At 34.8% G+C, this 17,673-nt stretch overlaps 1 protein-coding gene across 1 annotated transcript in view; it reads right to left on the reverse strand.

The window, feature by feature from the left end:
- Window positions 1-5,519: 5,519 nt before the first annotated feature.
- PTPRD (protein tyrosine phosphatase receptor type D) overlaps window positions 5,520-17,673 on the reverse strand; it is a 452,720-nt gene continuing 440,566 nt past the window's right edge. Inside the window, 3 exon segments of the mRNA XM_031060787.1 lie at window positions 5,520-10,648; window positions 13,031-13,166; window positions 17,124-17,278. Of these exon segments, the coding sequence (XP_030916647.1) occupies window positions 10,580-10,648; window positions 13,031-13,166; window positions 17,124-17,278 (360 nt within the window). The 3' untranslated portion in view covers window positions 5,520-10,579.

Raw genomic sequence — 17,673 nt, forward strand, 5'->3', positions numbered from 1 at the left:
CTGGCTGGGTCTGATACCCTGGCCACATAAACTGTTCCATTATGTATGTATAACATGGAACAGGCTGAGAAGCCTGTCATGATTCTATAATGAGCGAAACTTTGTTTTTATGAGAGCCTTCAGCTCTTCCATGGAGAATAGGTACACCACATGGTTCAGATGTAGTCTCTTCAAATTTTCCTGACTCCTGGGAATCTGTAAGTTATTCAGCAGTCATTGTATACAACTCAGAGAACAGAACATACTCGGCTTTTGCTTCATGACAAGTGTTCTGATCCGTTCTTTTTGCATCTTTTGCTCATCTAGAAGATATTGCTTTTCTCTTAGAAGAAGTTTTTTTCTTTTCTGTATGTTCATGCATGTCAATGGAAAAAAGTTTTCATCAGATTTTTGAAACCACTCCATTCTAAGTATTTCCATAAAGTCATCAAGTTATCTGGTTCAAAGCTTTCCCCCCAGCTTCCTTTTCTGCCAGATACTGAGAACCACTAATTAACTAGTACCAAGTGGAAAAAAATTCACTATCTCTTTTTTTTTTACTTATCTTTCTTGTATCTTCCCTTTGATAAAATAATTTGCTTCAATAATAGTTTTAGTATCCTATTACATTGATGAAGGAGGGAAGAATTTTGTGAAGTTTATGTTGACATTAAATTTCATTGCCTCTCCATTTTTCAAGGATTCATCTGAGCTTGTTGATTCTGAATTTATGTTATTTGTTTCTGTAGCATCCCATGAAGTAATAACTTTTTTGTGTTTTATAGTGATGGATGCAGGTGTGTGCTTATTGGCAAGTAAAATCTTTGCCCAAAGGAAATTTCTGTCAAAATAGCCAAAGCATATTGATATTAATCTCCATCTTATAGCTATTAAAAGAGAGCAAAGTCAAAATATAAATCATACTAGAGTGATACCAGCAACTACCTAGAGTGGATGCCATCAACAGAATTTATTACATACATCTCTCTCTCTCTTCTTTTGTAAAGAAAAACAGAACAGAACAGAACAAAACAAAACAACAACAAACACAAGTGTGTAATTAACTCTGTGTTTCTTCTGTGAGCAAATTCCCTTGAAAGTCTTGTAACGTGACTAAGCTTTTAACATTCCATTTGATGAAACCCTCCCAAAAGCCTGTAATACAAAAGCCCATCCAACTTATTTTCCTGCAATATCTTGTGTAGACCATGTATGTATATAAAATAACAAAACTTTCAGCAGGTAATTAGCCTTTTCGCCCTTTCAGAATTTACTCCTAGCAATTCTGAAATTAACACAATCGCACAAAATGTTATTCACTTGTTTAAAAGAACAATTTTGTAATCAGGCAAAGGAGTATGTCCAGCTCATAAGGTCCTCAGAAGACATTGTCAAGAAACAGTAATGTAGCAAAACACTTTGAGGGAATAAATTAGCGCCATTTCTAAATCCATTCTATCTCCATAATTTTCAGTTTGAGTACTGTTAATTTTAAGAGATGAAAAATCCTTCCTGTGCACAGAGCCCTGATGTTAATTTTCCATTAATTCTAAAGAGCACGTGTTAAATGAGTCAGACATAACAAGTCTACACAAAATTTTTCACACATTTTTAAATAATTACCAAACATCAGATATTTACCAAACATCTTGCATTTGGTATATCATTTAATATTACTTAGCTAAAATCCTATTAGAAAGGAGATCAAGACAGGAAATGAAAATATTTTCTTGAAGACAAGATTTTTTTTTCTTCTAGATGATTAATTTCTTTCTATTTAAGAAATAAATATTAATAATTTTAAACTTATTTTAAAAAGGCTTAAAACGCATTCTCTTAAATGTATTTGTACATGCATTTGATCTAAGAAGCAGCATGCAGGAAGGATAGTAGCTCTTTCACTTCATTGAAGAGGCTTTCCACCTTGGCTTAATTCTTCAATTAGCTAGAGAGACCAGTGCTGGTGATGCATTCATGTGAGTACCATGTGTAAGAGCAATGTCTTGACTAAAGCGCCAAAGTCCTCACCTTTGAGGTTTATTGCAGACTTGTACTTTTTCTATAGTATTTGCAAAAATTGACTTTTATTCAGTTAAAGTAGATAGTATTGATATCTTTTTTATAGTGTTTGTCCCATGCACCTTATCTGATTTTAGACAGTAACATTCTGTTTCCCATTTTGTAACCCGTGTGCTTGACCATTGTTTTCTTTCTGCTGCTTCTGCACAGTCTGCAATGTCTCTCTGCAGCTGTGTCCCCAAGAAGATCATCTGAAATTTCTGGTCAATGTCAATGAAGTTACAACTGCCAATAAAAATCTATAGCCAAATGCTGTGGGTTAATCCTAAGCAGCAGTTAAACTCCACACAGCCATTTGCTCACTTCACCCCTCAGTGGGATGGGGAGAGAATCAGATGGGCAAAATTAAAAATGGGTTGAGATAAAGACAGTTTCACATGCAAACTAGATGGTGCATGTGAAAACAAAGACATTAATTCACTCCTTCCCATCAGCAGGCAGATATTTAGCCCTTTCCAGGAAAGTAAGGTATCACATGCAATGGCTACTTGGGAAGACAAATCCCTAACTCAGAACATCCATCTTTCTTTTTGGTTTACTCCCTTTTTTATTGACAAGCACAACATTATTTGGTATAGGATTTCTCTGTGGTCAGCTGTCCCCATTGTGTTCTCTACCAACTTCTTGTGTACCCCCAGACTAATAGCTGTTGGAGCAATGACCTCAACACCCTGAACACTGCTTTGCTGTAATTAAAGCAATGCTTCACAAATCTAAAACAAAGTATCATAAAAGTTGCTATGAAGAAAACAAGCTCAATACCATTCAAAACAAAAAAACCCCCAACTTCTGAAAAAATGACAACTTGTGTTTTTGGATAAATATTGCCTTTTATAAAAAAGCCCTACAACCATCAAACCAAAATTAATCAAACTCAAACCACCCCCAATATCACTTGGAATATTGTTTCCCATACCTATATTAGATTTAAATAGAAGTCTGCATTTTAGCTCTTTTTTATCTAAGAGAGAGAGATCTACTTCACCATGCTGATGTGCTGCTCAGATGCCTACTTATTACATAACACTTACTCTGCAGCCTTATTCTACGATGTGGCTGAATGTATTTCCCCCTCTAGCCTGAAGTATGTAGGTTTGGGCCACAATCTGTCATTCCAGTTTTCTGCAAAGTGCTGTAAATTGGGTAAGAGTTCTCTAAAATTGTGAGGGACTAAATTTTAAATGAAACAATCAAAGAAAAAGTATAAATAAGCATTTGATGAGAATTGAATAGGAAGTTTTTATGGAAAAAATGGAATGAGAGGCATTCAAACAGGAGGTGTGAATGTGTGAAATGCTCAAAATAGTCTTTGGAAGTGTGGACTAGAGAGGATGTTACATCAATAAAAATTGTATGTATATGAAACAGAAGCAGGTGGTTTTGTTTTTCCCCGTGAAAGGTGATTGTTTTGCCACATCTGTATTCAGTGACATACTGAACATCAGTCACTATTTCTGGTGGTTTCACTGTGCTTAGTTTGAAGTACCCCAATGCCTGAACTAGATGCCTTGCGGTGGTAGTGCAAACTGCTTGGTTTGGATTCAATGATGATGCTGATGAGGCTTGTGAACTTCAAAATCCTACTTGGAGCTTCTAGATGATGTTTTGTTTTCTTTTACTGCATGGATGAGAACTTGCTGTGAGTTTGTAAATTGTCTGCTACAATAGAATGCTGAGTTTATACAACTCCCTTAGATTTAAGAGCAAAGTAGATTTTTGAAGACTGGAATTATAGAAACTCTGATGTGTTTTCAAATAATTTCTTCCAATGAAGAAAATCTTATATTCTGTTCTCTTGTTTTTATGTATGAGAGAAAGAAAGGCACTTCCAGGCAGTTTTGACTTTAAAGATTTACATTCTATATCCAATAAGGCTGTTGAATATACAATGAAGTACTTTTATTGGCAAAGAAAGGATGTTTGCTTGTTCCAGCTACAATAATTAAGACTTTTGCTGACAGAAGCAAGCTGAATGCATTTTGGGTTCAGAAGCATCCTATTTATAGTCTAGATGCAAAATGGTCTCTATTCACTACAATGTCTCATTTGCAGGTTATCATTCTGCTTTCCTCTGAAAGCTAGTCAGCAGATGTTTCCTTTCATCTTGACTCATTGCATTAGTGATAGAAAAAAATTTTGTGTATGACCATGGTACTCATCATAAGCAGATTTGGATGACAGAACCAACTTGTTGAAAACACAGAACAGTATAAAGAGAAAATTCTCTTGAATTTTATATAAAATATAATACATTATTATATATAATATAATCTCTTGTATAGCTATGATATTCAAATCCTTTAGGTTTTGAATCAAGTAACTTCCCAAACAGTTGCAGTAGCACTGCATTAATAGATCCTCCTTGAGAAAAAAGGGAAAAAATTAAAATAAACAAATAAAATGTAGTAAAAAAGTAAGCTAAAATTAAATTTAAAAAATACAATAAAATTTTGCCACAGGTCTTTGCATGAAAATTTTCTCTCACCTCACACCCCATCAGTGTTTTATTTCCCCACGCAAAGTGAAATAATGACAAAAATAGCAGTCTTTCAAACTTCTGAAATTGCTTTAAAGATAGTCTTTGACAGTGAAAGTAATGTTGATACCATTTGGTATATTTTATGGACATTTTGCCAATTTCATCCAGTGCTGTTGAAGTTTTATTATCTAAAACCGTCATATTTCAAAGTTTCAAAATGCAAAGCTATTTCATAGAATTTAGCAATTCCATGGGCAAGATAGATTTTTTTTTGCATGTGAAGTGTTGTGGAAGAGGAAGTGGTTTATCAATGATATGTTGGCTTACACGTCAGCAAATTTGTTGGTTATTTTCCTCAAAATTCCAAAGTCTGTGAAAAATCATTTAACTTCATTCTGCTTAAAACCACTTGGGGGGGGGGGGGGGGGGGCGTGCAGCAAGTTCTGGAAATATTTTTTCCTTTTCCTTTTTTGACCAGCAATCACTGGGGATCACTAGGTACAGATCCAGTTGTTAATGGACTCTGCACTAGTTAATGAATGATTTATTTTCATACATTCCTTATAATTACTTTTTCAGTACTTTGTTTATTCCATTACCAAAAGTTCCCTTCTGTCCCACTTCCATCTGCACAGACTGGGAAAAGCAGGCAATGGGTACATTTATAGATGGAAATCCCTTATTACCTTAGAATCAGGACTGACCCATTTGGAGAGATACTAATGAACACTAAAGACTCTGGGAATTCTGCAATTTGGTCCAAGTGATTGGATAATATAGAAAAGATGTAAATGTTATTGTGTTTGAAGGTCTGTAGCTATTGCTTTGCTTTGAGATAGGTTAATTTCCCATCTCAACAGAATTTCTGAACAGTAATGATCTTGAAGTACATGGCATCTTTTTTCTGTGTTAAGCATGAATTAGAACTTACTTTTCTTAAAACCCCATTAACTTAGAAGTTATTAAGCCATACACAGCCAAATATTTTTGTCAATACTCATTTTCACACTTTATTATGGTCCATGCTAGACGCACAGAACAGGAAAATCCAAAGAAGTCAATGCTGACATTAAAGGGTACCATCTAAAGCCACTCAGATAGTTAAAGAAACCCTTACATAACACAGCTCTAAACCACCTTGCACAGACTATGCAAAAAAGGTTCAAGTCAAAGGCAGCCTGCAATTCAGTAATTGTAAAATCCACAGAAGTCAGTGGAAAAACATTAATAGGCCTCTGTAAGAATACCAAGGCTTTACATTTACACTATTATCACCATCTTCAAGTGGAAATTAGGCCAAGAACAATACACGTTCTTAGAAATCACCCTAATGTGTACATCCTTCCAGCACAGAGAATTCTTTATTAACATGTACTTAATACTAATTGCTAATAGACTGTATTCCCTTACAAAGTAATCTTGGAGACAAAACCTGCCTTCTTTCAAAACAAGCAGACAGAGCAAGACTTGTTTTCTTTGAATAGATTGCCATGCCATGCCCCTTTGTAGCTTGCCTCAATACACCTGGTGTGTTTATTCATCTAAAACTTTTCCAGCGTATTTAAAAACTTTACCACAGTACTTAGATTGTAGCCTCACAGACTCACATTTGCACTCACTGCATATGCAGTGCATAACAGAAATCAGTCAAAACTCATGACAGCCTGCCACAATTCCAGGGACTGAATTCTGAAAACTGACTTTGGATTTACCCCAGAATCTGCCAAATCTGCAGGGATTAAAAATTCACAATTTGCCTCAAATGTGTGGATATTTTGCCCTCTTTGAGTTGCACCTATGAATGGAGAACAATCTATTTTCTCAGAGTAGTGATACATGTCTAAAGCACAAAGGGGAACTCCAGAGGCACGTGAAGTGTGGTAATTTCAATTAAGCTGATGAAACTATGAGAAATTATGCCAAAGGGTTTGCCTATGCTGGCTCAAAGCTTGCTGCTGAAGATGATATATATTTGCTAACCTAAGAATGCATTTTCCACTGTCCAGCAGCTAGTTAAGAAGATTAATGACTGCTTTGTAGTTTCAATTAAACTCCTTTATCACCAAGAGGGACCAAACAAGTTTTGATTTCAAAAGTACTGCTTAAGAAAGAAGACCAGGGCTGCATAACACTGACATTTTATTAGAATTCATCTGTAACAAATGGAACTTGTGTCAGCAAAGAACTGATTTTCATACAGACTTCCTTTTGCCACCAATGTAACGAAGTAAGAAAATAAAAAGCACGCCTTTCATTCTGTAAAACATTTACGCGTACTACTAATTAGAGGTAATTGTATCTTTTTTAACAAGCCATTTTACAAGGTAATTTTTTAAAGTTTTTCAGTCTATGCATCCAAAACAAGAGCAAAGAACACAAGTTTTTATTATCTTTGTAAAGACACTCCAAGCTTGAATGGCAAAGCCACATAATGGATGGTTATAATGAGACCTGCAGCCTTCTGATATCTGTGGAGTATCAGGGCACCAAGGGGAAAAAAAAAAAGAAAAAAGAAAAAAGAAAAAATAAGAAAAAAAACATGAAGAAAAAAAAACATAAAGAAAAATGGGAGAGAATAAAAGGAAACAAAAAAAGCAGTTGCTTTTTTTTTCCTTTTACATGTTCTGTGTCTTTTAAATACGTACAAGTGGGTTTTGTAAGCAATTTCTTACAGATGGGTTCAAGTTATTATTGGGTGTAGAATCAATAGGGCAGTGCATAGTACAAAGGTATATATAGAAAGTGCAAATCTCCTTAGAAGGTCACTCCTTCCGCCAGCCATCTTCTCTGCTATCTAACCACTCAAATAAATTTTTAAAAAAGAGCTAAATTAAACTTTTGTATAAATCATTTTTATATATTTTGTGGTTTTTTCCCCATTGCAACTAATTACAGAATTAGACATAACTACATATACAAACGTAAATAATAGCACCGTACTGGTTATGCTGATGAAACCAATTTTAAGCTTGGAAATGTATGATGTATGTAGACAAAGATGCTCACAATTTAAATTAACTGTAGAATGCATATATTAGAATACAGAAAGTGGAATGCACATCAATGATGCTAAGAGCTATTGTAAGAAACAAAAAACCTGAAAGGAGTATTTAGTTGTACAACAGTTTTTCTCACAAATTGGCTCTGCTTTTTTGTATTTCTTTTACTCCCTTAGTTTTTTTGGAGCTTGCAAGACAGTCTGCTAGGGAAAATGCACTGATCTTTGTACAGATCCAGTGTGCAGAAACGTTCCTTAGTCTATGTTTTCAAAATGACACTTTGTTTTGTATTTCTGAATTCCTATATTTGAAGTGAAGAACATGACCACACTACATAACCTGGTATTTTAATAATTATTCAACGTATATATCAAGAAAGAAGAAGAGAAAGAAACATAGTGCACATTCTTCTCTGGTTCAGATGTAAGTTATAGAATCTCATTCTGAGGTAGCCTTCTATAATACTTCTATTCCATATATATATATATTTATATTTCTGTTTTGATTTTTTTGGTTTGGTTTTTTTTTCATTACAAAAGTGCTCAAATACAATTGCTGGAGTTTGGTCTTTCTTATTTTTATTTCTCATAGGAGTGGGAAAATTGGAAGAAGAACTAAAAATGTTGAGGCCACATGGAGAAGCCACAGCAATACTCCTATTTGAAACCCAAAGAAAGCATCCTTTGATGCTGATATACTAACAACAGGAGATCACATGCTGACCAAGGTCAATGTAAACAGCATTCTAGAAAGAGTCTCGAAAAGTACTTTGTGCTGCTTAGAGAATTTTCCTTTTTCCTGCAATAAAATCTGTCAATCTCCGATATGTCATGTGGGCTCAGTCTTGCTAGCCTTACATGAACCTTCCCACTGAAAGCAAGGGTTTGACTTTAGCAATCTGTTGACACAAGTGAATGAGCAGGACTTGGCCCAAAATAAATCTGAAAAAAAAAAAGAAAAAAGAAAAGAAAAAAGAAGATGCATAAGCACTGCTGATGTCAACTGCTGCTACTGTGCTGCTACAGCTCGGCAATGACAGATAACACTATAACCAGTGATAAAGTGGGTTTGAAAAGCCAACCAGAAATAGATTTCCAATTTGTGGGCTATTCTGTTATTAGAAATATGGAAAGATAAAGGGCCTTGACTACCTATGTGTTTTGGGTTATCATTTATTACCATCCATACTTGATTAGAAACTGGAAATGCATATTTTTCAAAATTGTCTGGTACATGTATTAAAATGTCTGAAAAGAACAACAGAGATATAAACGAACTAAACTAAATACAAATGAAGGCTAACTTAAAGAAATACTATTCAAAATAGGCATCAAATATAAGGCACTCTAAATGTAAAATTAAAATAAACCCCAGCATCCCCAAACAATGCTGTATGCCACAAAACATTTGATTTCACAGAGCAATGTGTGTTTGGCTTTGCCCTGTTACATACGATAAATGTAAATTATATAGCGCACACTATAGACAGTATACTATTGAATACAATTTTAAAACATCTTAATACCTAGTATATTACAACATTCTCCCCTCCTAAAGGGATATGCACTGACCTTTCCCACATGCACACCTCCTACATTTAATAATATGATTTCTTATTGCCCTATAGTGTTACAAATATTGAACTTCACTTGAAGCCTAAATCACATACTCTGTGTGCGTGTGTGCATGTGTGTGCTCTGTATGTGTGCATGTGTGTGTGTTCAGGTGGAAATGTGGATACAAATATTATTTGGGATAGAGATGGCATTCGAATATCAATGATGTGCATTCCTCACTTCTCTTTGAAACAGAAGTTTATGGACCTTAAAAATGCAGAGATGATCAAATTGCAGTCTGATATAATTGTGGAAAAATTTTCCCAATGCTTTCATAAATCCAGGTATGTAAGGACTGATATGTTTATGTGCATGTGTGTGAATCTGTATCTGAATCCATCTGTATTCTCTGCAACTATACAGAGTCAAAAAAGGGTAGACAGTAATACATATATATATATATATATAAAAGAGAGAGGGTGTGTGTGCATGTGCATATGTGTGCGTGTGTGTGTATGTGCTAGCAGCATCTTTATACTTTGCGCCTCCCTGTTGATTCCAAAATAAACCAAAAAGCCCCATTTTGATTTAACTGATTACAATGAATATTTTCTTAAAGAAAAAAAAACCCAAATAAAACTACAAAATTCATATCTAACAAGACTGTGGTACTGTAGGACTGCACAAAAATGTGCAAATTTTCAAAGTATCTAACATTTCTACAGCACAATATTACAGATAACAGTTCTACAGCTTAAAAAAAAGTCTACATTTTAAAACAAAAATATTAACAGTTATGCAACCTTTTCTTTAATTCACTTCATCGAATGATAAACTCTTGTTAAAAAAAGGAAAAAGTTTACACAGTTAAAAATGAAGCACAGGTCAGCAGTATCTTTACAATACTAAAAAACTAAATCAAGGACTTTCTTTTTAAACATTCCCACATTTTCCCTTAAGTGTTATGATGAGCAGTATGATGGGAAACGGTGATGTTGAAGTAAAGAGTCTGCTTTGTTTGAGAAGCCAGAACCCAACCTTGCAACAAACATCTTGCACTGAACTGCAGTTCTCAAAACTCCTCTTTGCAAAATCATGTAATCCTGAATAAGATGATCACTCTTTCTGATTAAATTTCCTCTTCCCTTTAACTTCAACCAATGTCGAACCCTTGAGGTATCTGTAAATGAGATCCTTCAGACGCCTCAGTGGTCAGGATTCTTTTATTATGGTTAGGTTATTAAACTGTGAATTCTTGGTCCACATGGAATACTTCTTGTTGGGTGGGGTTTTTTTTGTTGGTTTTTTGTTTTATATATCCCCAATATGTTGTTCATTTGTTTCTTTTTTTATTATTTTTTATTTTATATATCCCCAATAATTGCTCCTTAGCTAAGAGTTAAGAAGTACTTCTAAAGCACATTGTATGGCTCAGAAGCGGCTCTCTGGATCTTAAAGGGCCTGCAATAAAAATCCACAATGGGCTTTTATGTTGCATAGTGATCAAAGCTGCCCAGATACTCCAGTGCGGCTCGATAGCAGAACTGGTATTGATCCTAGAGAAAGAAAAATAGAAAACAAATGCATCAAAAAGTCATCTTGTTGGTTGGTTTCTAGTTTCTTTCAAGTAATAGTGAATATTTTGTAGCTACAAACAAATATACTGCAGAGGCGTCTGTAGTTCAGCAATATGCACTTGCTGACACCAACAGAAAACCACTCTGAGTTCCAACAGATGAAGACAGACAGTCATTTAATGCAACAACATTTTCCACAGAATGGAGCTTCTTTTTGTGCAAAAACTATATACCCACCTACAAACAGTGTGCTATTCTCCATTAAAACAATATCAGCATAAAGCTTTCTTCTGATAGGAACATGCTAGGATGCTTTCCCTGCATGTATTTGAAAATAAGTAGCAAAATAAACAATGAATTCTACAGCTAATATAACACACTAAGTAAAAAGGGCCATCACAGCTTAAATATGGAATTCTGTATGGAAAACCATCAGGTTAAAAATCATGTAAAGAAAGCAAAGGGAATTCCAGCCTTTCAGTAAGATAGGCTTTGATGAAGATGTGAAGATACCTTGGCCTGTGTCAAGAAAAGGACCTAAGGAGAAATATAGAGCTAAAGGACCTTATTCACATAAAATAGACTTCATTTCAACATATACCTGGAAGCAGAGAGAAGTTTAGTGTGCTGAGAAATTTTCTTATACCTCAGATGAATCTAACATTTGTAAGTTTGTGTTATTCTCACCTCCATAAATCAGTCCTTTTGCACATTTATGTTATGCTGCACACTTACACTAAAATGGCACATCTAAGTATTTCTTTCCAACTGCCATTCTTGGTTTAAATGGTAAAAAGTAAAAAATTAAAAAAAAAACAAACATAAAAGAAATTTCTCAAAAATACCAGGGATGTCTGTTTATTTTTCTGATAGTACTGTGTGGTAACTGCACAGGTTGCAGTTGTTAAGATCACAATTAAAATTCTTTTGGAGACCAGGAAACTAATCAGATATTTGCTTCACTGAGGTAGTATGATTACTCATAGTTCATTTCTGTTAGTTGGAACAGTTAGAACAGTGGCAGAGTACATTACACATATGCTTGAATTGTAAGTGTGCGTGTGGTCCACATGGAAGTGCTTTGTTTAATAAGGATTAGATTTCCTGGCAGTTTATAACACTGAATGAGAGATTTGTTTGCCACAGAATCCTGGAAGAAATGCCTACAGAACACCTCTGCTTTCAGTAGTAGGGATGACGGGTAGCATACAGAAATAAGTCACAGCAGGAGGAGGGAGCATATATTGCAGAATTGAACTCTGCATTTGTCAGGTAGGTTCAAAGAAGCATAGTTTTCTGTATACTTTAGCTATTTCTTGCAGCCAAAATGACAGAAAGCAGTCATTTTTCATTTTGCTTATCCAGAAGAATGATGGTAATGGAAAAGAAATGGAATTAACTCTTCAGTATGGTCGCAGTGATTTATTTGGCTAACTGACAAGATTAAAAATAAATATCTGTATTTTTCATATAAGCTTTTATGAAGTTGTCTTCTAAGAAGTAAAACTACCCAGCTTCTATGGAAGAAGTTTAATTTTCTTGTAGAAAATGGCAGACTCTGGGGAACCATCTTAAATTTCACAGACTTAATTTAAAGGGCAGCGTCAATCAAATTAAATAAATGTGTGATCTAAAATGTTTCCCTTCTCTTTCCCTTTTTGTTGGTTCTCCTAACCTATTGGCTCTGGCTTAGTTCAAGTCTTCTGCTCAGAAATTAAGGCAAAAATTAAGGGCATTAACTGATAATGTTTAAGCATTCTTTATGATGTGACAGATTTCCAAGCATACAGGCACAGGTAACTGGTCTATAATGCTTATCACTTTCTTTATTTCTCTATGCCACACTTAATAACATAGAAATTATTTACACTATAGTTATCCTGAATGCTGAATTTACCATGATGATTTTCAGGCCAAAGAGCCACTTGCTTGGTGACACAAAAAAACCATGAAAATAATACAGTGTCAGTCTGAAGACATAATCAAGACCTTGCTTCCAGGAAAAAAAAAAAATCAGTGGATCCACCTGCAGAAACAATTTGCCTGCTTCTTTACTACCACACATTTCTGCCAGGGAACAAGGATCAAATAAAAATGTGTGATGCTTCACAAATGGATTTTCTTAACTGCCATAATTTAGGATCCACTATTGAAATGATTTTTTTCTTCCTCATCTTGCAGTAACTACTGCGATAACAGGAAATAGTTCTTTTACAGATTTTACCCTGTAGTCACGGGGCCAATATATGTCTTCAGGTATTACTGTAAGCATGTTTTATACAGTATCTATCTGTGCATATTTTTGCTTGTGTAAATACCACTTCTTTTCCATCACCATTGCATAAGGATACGCATGCTCACCTCTGTCTGTACCATGGCTGGCCGCTGTGTCCTTAACATTTTGACAGTCTGGAAGATGTCTACAACACCTTCATATCTCATTCTTTCTAGCACAATGCTCAGGGTTATGAATACTCCTGTCCTTCCAACACCCGCACTGTTGAAGAAAATGAAAGGAAAATAAAAAGAAAAAACAACTGTTAATCGACAATTAATAATGAAAGAATTGGCTGACAAATTCTTTGTGGTTACAACACACCATATGTGTATAAATTTCTATATGGGGAAAGGCTCACTAAGCAAAATTCCATAGCAAATTGCCACATTGCATTCAAAAGAATAACTTCACTCAAGCTAACCTTACATTTACCGAGTACATCCAGACTCTCCAGTCTCCCTTGCAAAGACTTGATTTGTTCATCCAGATATACAATAATCACTGCATGGTGAAGGCAAATGTTTATTTGCTACCAGTAACATACATTGGAACTGACAAGAGAAAATGAAGCCACAATGCATTTTACTGCTTGCTTTACTTTAGTTTGTCATGTATATGCCCTGTTTTGCACATCTTCTCTGTGTTATTTTATCTTCTACTTTAAGTTCGAAGTATGGATGTTCATTTAATATTGAACTTGTTCATACATGGTCCAATTCAAAAAATGGACATAGAAAGATCTCAATTCAGGTCTTATTCGAGTCTGGCAGTCTGGATCTTTGCTTTCCAATGCTGATATACATTCACCATGTTTGTCTACTTTAGTCTTAAAAATATTCTTTGAGTATATATGTGGCTTGTTTGCTCTCTCTTCTTTCCTGAGTTTCTGCTATTAGCTTTAACCCTCAAGAAATGATGGAAATTCTTGCCATCAATAGAGCCAATAGCTGTCAGCTTTTAAAATTAAACAATCACTTATTCAGGATGATTATCCTTTGCAAAAGAGACAGGTAACTACACAGAAAAAAGACTTTCTAAGTCTGAACTTCTATGGATGGAAACCAAGCACCTTGTCATCTCACTGTTGATGCTAATAATTTGACAAGGTTTTCTCCAGCCAGATAACCCTGGAAAGCTGAATATTTATAAGAATTCACCAGATAGATGAATGGAACAGCATGAACAACAGGAAAATCCTGAAGAACTCTTGAATGTTCGTATGAACTATGACAGAAATCCAGCAAATTCACAAAAGTAGTGTGAAAATTGAATGTTCAAATTTTATGATGGTATCTTAAGTGTTTGGTCTAGATCAGAGCTCTTTTAGGGCTATTAGACATATGCAATTGGATTTATCAATTTTGCATAAGTTGTGTGCCCTCAGATTGCTGAAGCCAAAGGACGACTGACACACCACTTGACAGAATATCATGTTGTCAGTGGTGATTTACCTATATGGTATAATAACAGTCCTGGACATCTAAAGCAATTGCAGTGCCTGATGAGGTAAATTAGACAGCTAGTACTTTAGAAACATCCTGAAAAATCCTGGAACCTGCTCATTGGAACCAGCTTGAACTTTGCAGACCTGATGACAGTGTGATCTAAACTAAGAAGCCCAGAAAATGACCAGGAGAATGAACACAGACTACCATTTTACATTGTCCTGCTCTGCTATTTAATTATTAAAAAAAAAGATTCTAAATGTGTGAGAGTATTCTGGCCTCATACAATAGACAAATCTTCATTACTTTCAAAAAATTACTTGGAAACCTCAAGCAAAAGGCAGAAATTCCTTTGTTGTCTTGGGTACTTAAAAAATCAGCAAGTGTCTCCAGGAGAGACTTAATGAAGAAGAGAAACTAATATGGAAACAGCTCAATGCTTGCAAATCCTAATTGGTCATCAAGTGTAATGTCTTGAGAAAAGCCTGTGGGAAATTGATCCTCTTCCCCTTAGAGTGGCAAACATACTTTAACATTGGAACAATTCCTATCCAAAAATGCTTAAGATTTCTAGAGTAAAGAAATCCTTCATGATGCATTATAACTCCTCATGATTCATAATTTAGACTAGAAACTAAAGTTGAGATGCTTTAATGAACTGTGTGGATGTATTGATTTTTTGTAAGAGAGAAGAGTTTATTATTACAAATACATCTTGACTGCATTCTGGGCAAAGTCTTCCTCAGTCTTGAGCTAAAAGCTGGAATAAAAAGACTATAAATATCTAATATTGGTTTAAGTGAAAATTCTACTTCAAGATGAATAGCCCATTGCTCTCTTAAATAGTTTTAAGCATCTGCCTCATGAGGTTAGACATTTTTTAATTCAACACACTGACCTATTTGTAAAAATGTTACGGAAAAAGAAAATTTAGAATTGTGGGTTGGGGGGTTTACTGTGTAACAGAGAAAGCAAGCTTGTGAAAATTATATAGAATGTAAAGGAGACCCAAAGGAAGTGACACTAGGGGTGTTTTAATTCACTGTAGAACTCATCATGGTACAAACTGGAGGCATTATTTCAGTAATTCCTCAGAGACTAGGAAAGCACAGGATCTTGTGTTTCCTGAAAGAAATAAACAAACTTACTAATTTGCTAGGGACATTTCCTGTTCATGTAAGTCGACTAACACTGGCAATGATGATTAGCATCTCCAGTCCCCAAATAGTCATTACAATAATGATAAAGACATTTAAAAACCAAGCCATGATTAGTTACACTGCATTTGACTTTGTTTCTAGCAATATCAATGGGGGGAAGTCCATAATTTTACCATGAAAGATCACATCCATTTGGGAGGAATATGTAGTGTACTGGAAGCAGTATTCACTGTAGTCACAAGTGGACAAGTCTGCATGGTACAAAGAACCTAGAATAAAAATACTGTTTTGCTTTCCTATCTGCATAAAGGCATAAATATTGCTTATTACTCCTGTCCTCTCAAAACTCATTAATGTTGAAGAAAAAGGCTTATTCTTATCTGGGTTGTTCTTCATCCCCCTTGCATAATGAATCCCAATCAGTGCTCTGCAATGCTATTCTCCTCAGCAGCCTATAAAAATTTTTAGGCACACAAGAAAAGTAGGATTCAAGTATTCCAATACATTTATTTTGTCTGTCTTTCAGATTAGGGGATCATAAAGAACTCAAATTCATTCTGTTTACCCCTGACTTTGGAAAGATGAAAATTTCTCTCCCTCTGTTTACTAGGCTCTAGTAAACTCATTCATTTGTCTTCATGATAGTATTGGGACACTACTTGGCTTGCAGTAAGAACTTGCAACTTGTGTCATTATTTTGCATCTCTGTTATATAAATAATAATATTTAATCTACAAGAAAGAATTTCATATTACAAAAATGAATATCTAAAATCCTAATGGAAATTATAGAAAACAATTTATTAAATAAGAGATAAGAGATAAAGATATTATTTTTGGCCATCTGCTATAGACTCTGGAATACTGTAGAGGAAATAAATAAAAAATACAAGAATATTAAAAAGCCCATGCTGGATTATTTCTAACCACCATGCAAGTCATTTTCATCTGCATATCAATTGCAAAGGAGGGAAGTCATCACATCAAAAATGAGCACAAAGTTCTGAAGCTAGAACTTATAAACTCAAACCTCAATGATTTCTTTGACAGGCAAAATTTCTAAACACCGCTTTCTATTCCATTCCCCTTTCTTGAGATAGCTACCTTTTTTTTTTTTTTTGCCTCATCTTGATTGCTACTAATGTGCCACTGAGGTGTAAGTAGCTTGGTTGCAGCTAATAATTCCTACCGAAGTAAAAGCTTTTAATTTCTAGTGGAAAAAATATCAGATGTAGCAGCTTGTGATAAGGCTCTTCCTATGCCTTCTGTGGGCAGCACTGACCAGACTGCTTTTATGTTGAATTAGAAGCATTTATATGTGAAAAAATCATGTGTTTCCACATATTTCTGAACAACCATTTTTGTCTAAAAGGAATATCACAGAAAAGTTCCTATTTCATAAAGCAGTTCATGCTGTTCCATTTTAGATCCTCTATTTGATTACATGATATTATAGTTCACCTCTGAAATGTTGTTTAAATATACACATTTGCCACAATCAGCAATAAGCAATCAACTTTAGGAAAAAAACCAAATCTGCATATAATTTGTTTTTAAGCTTTGTTTACTTACCTGCAATGAACAGAAATTGGTCCATCCTGACCAAATTGCTCTTTTGTTTTATGCACTTGGCCAATGAAGTCAATAAATCCTTCTCCAGACTTTGGTACTCCTTGTTCTGGCCAGTCAGTGAACTGGAATTGCCTCACTGTTCGGGACTGACCATCCTTTAACAAAAGACACAAATAAAGCATGTTGCTGTGGCTTAAAATTGATCAGTGAATAATCATAAAGACAATCACAAAGTAAGGATGTTGATAGGAGATGGGGAATGGCTAAGATTATGTTTATGGAAACTCTTTCAACTGCAGTACTACTATTAAAGCTTTTGTATCAGTCTAGAAGTATTATTTTGAGTTTCATTAACCATATTGCATGGATTCTCTTCCACTCTCTGCATAGGAGAGTTGTCTGGCATTCTGATAGTGTAAGAATTGTGCCTGAGGTCAAAGCTATAACAACCCCATGAGGGGTATATGACTTTTTTGGTATATTATGTTTTGAATCCTGTGGACTACAAATTCCTTTATATACAGATCAGGAAGACTAAGGTCATCTAATC

This window comes from Geospiza fortis, unplaced genomic scaffold (assembly GCF_000277835.1).
Source record: "Geospiza fortis unplaced genomic scaffold, GeoFor_1.0 scaffold491, whole genome shotgun sequence".
Lineage (NCBI taxonomy): Eukaryota > Metazoa > Chordata > Aves > Passeriformes > Thraupidae > Geospiza > Geospiza fortis.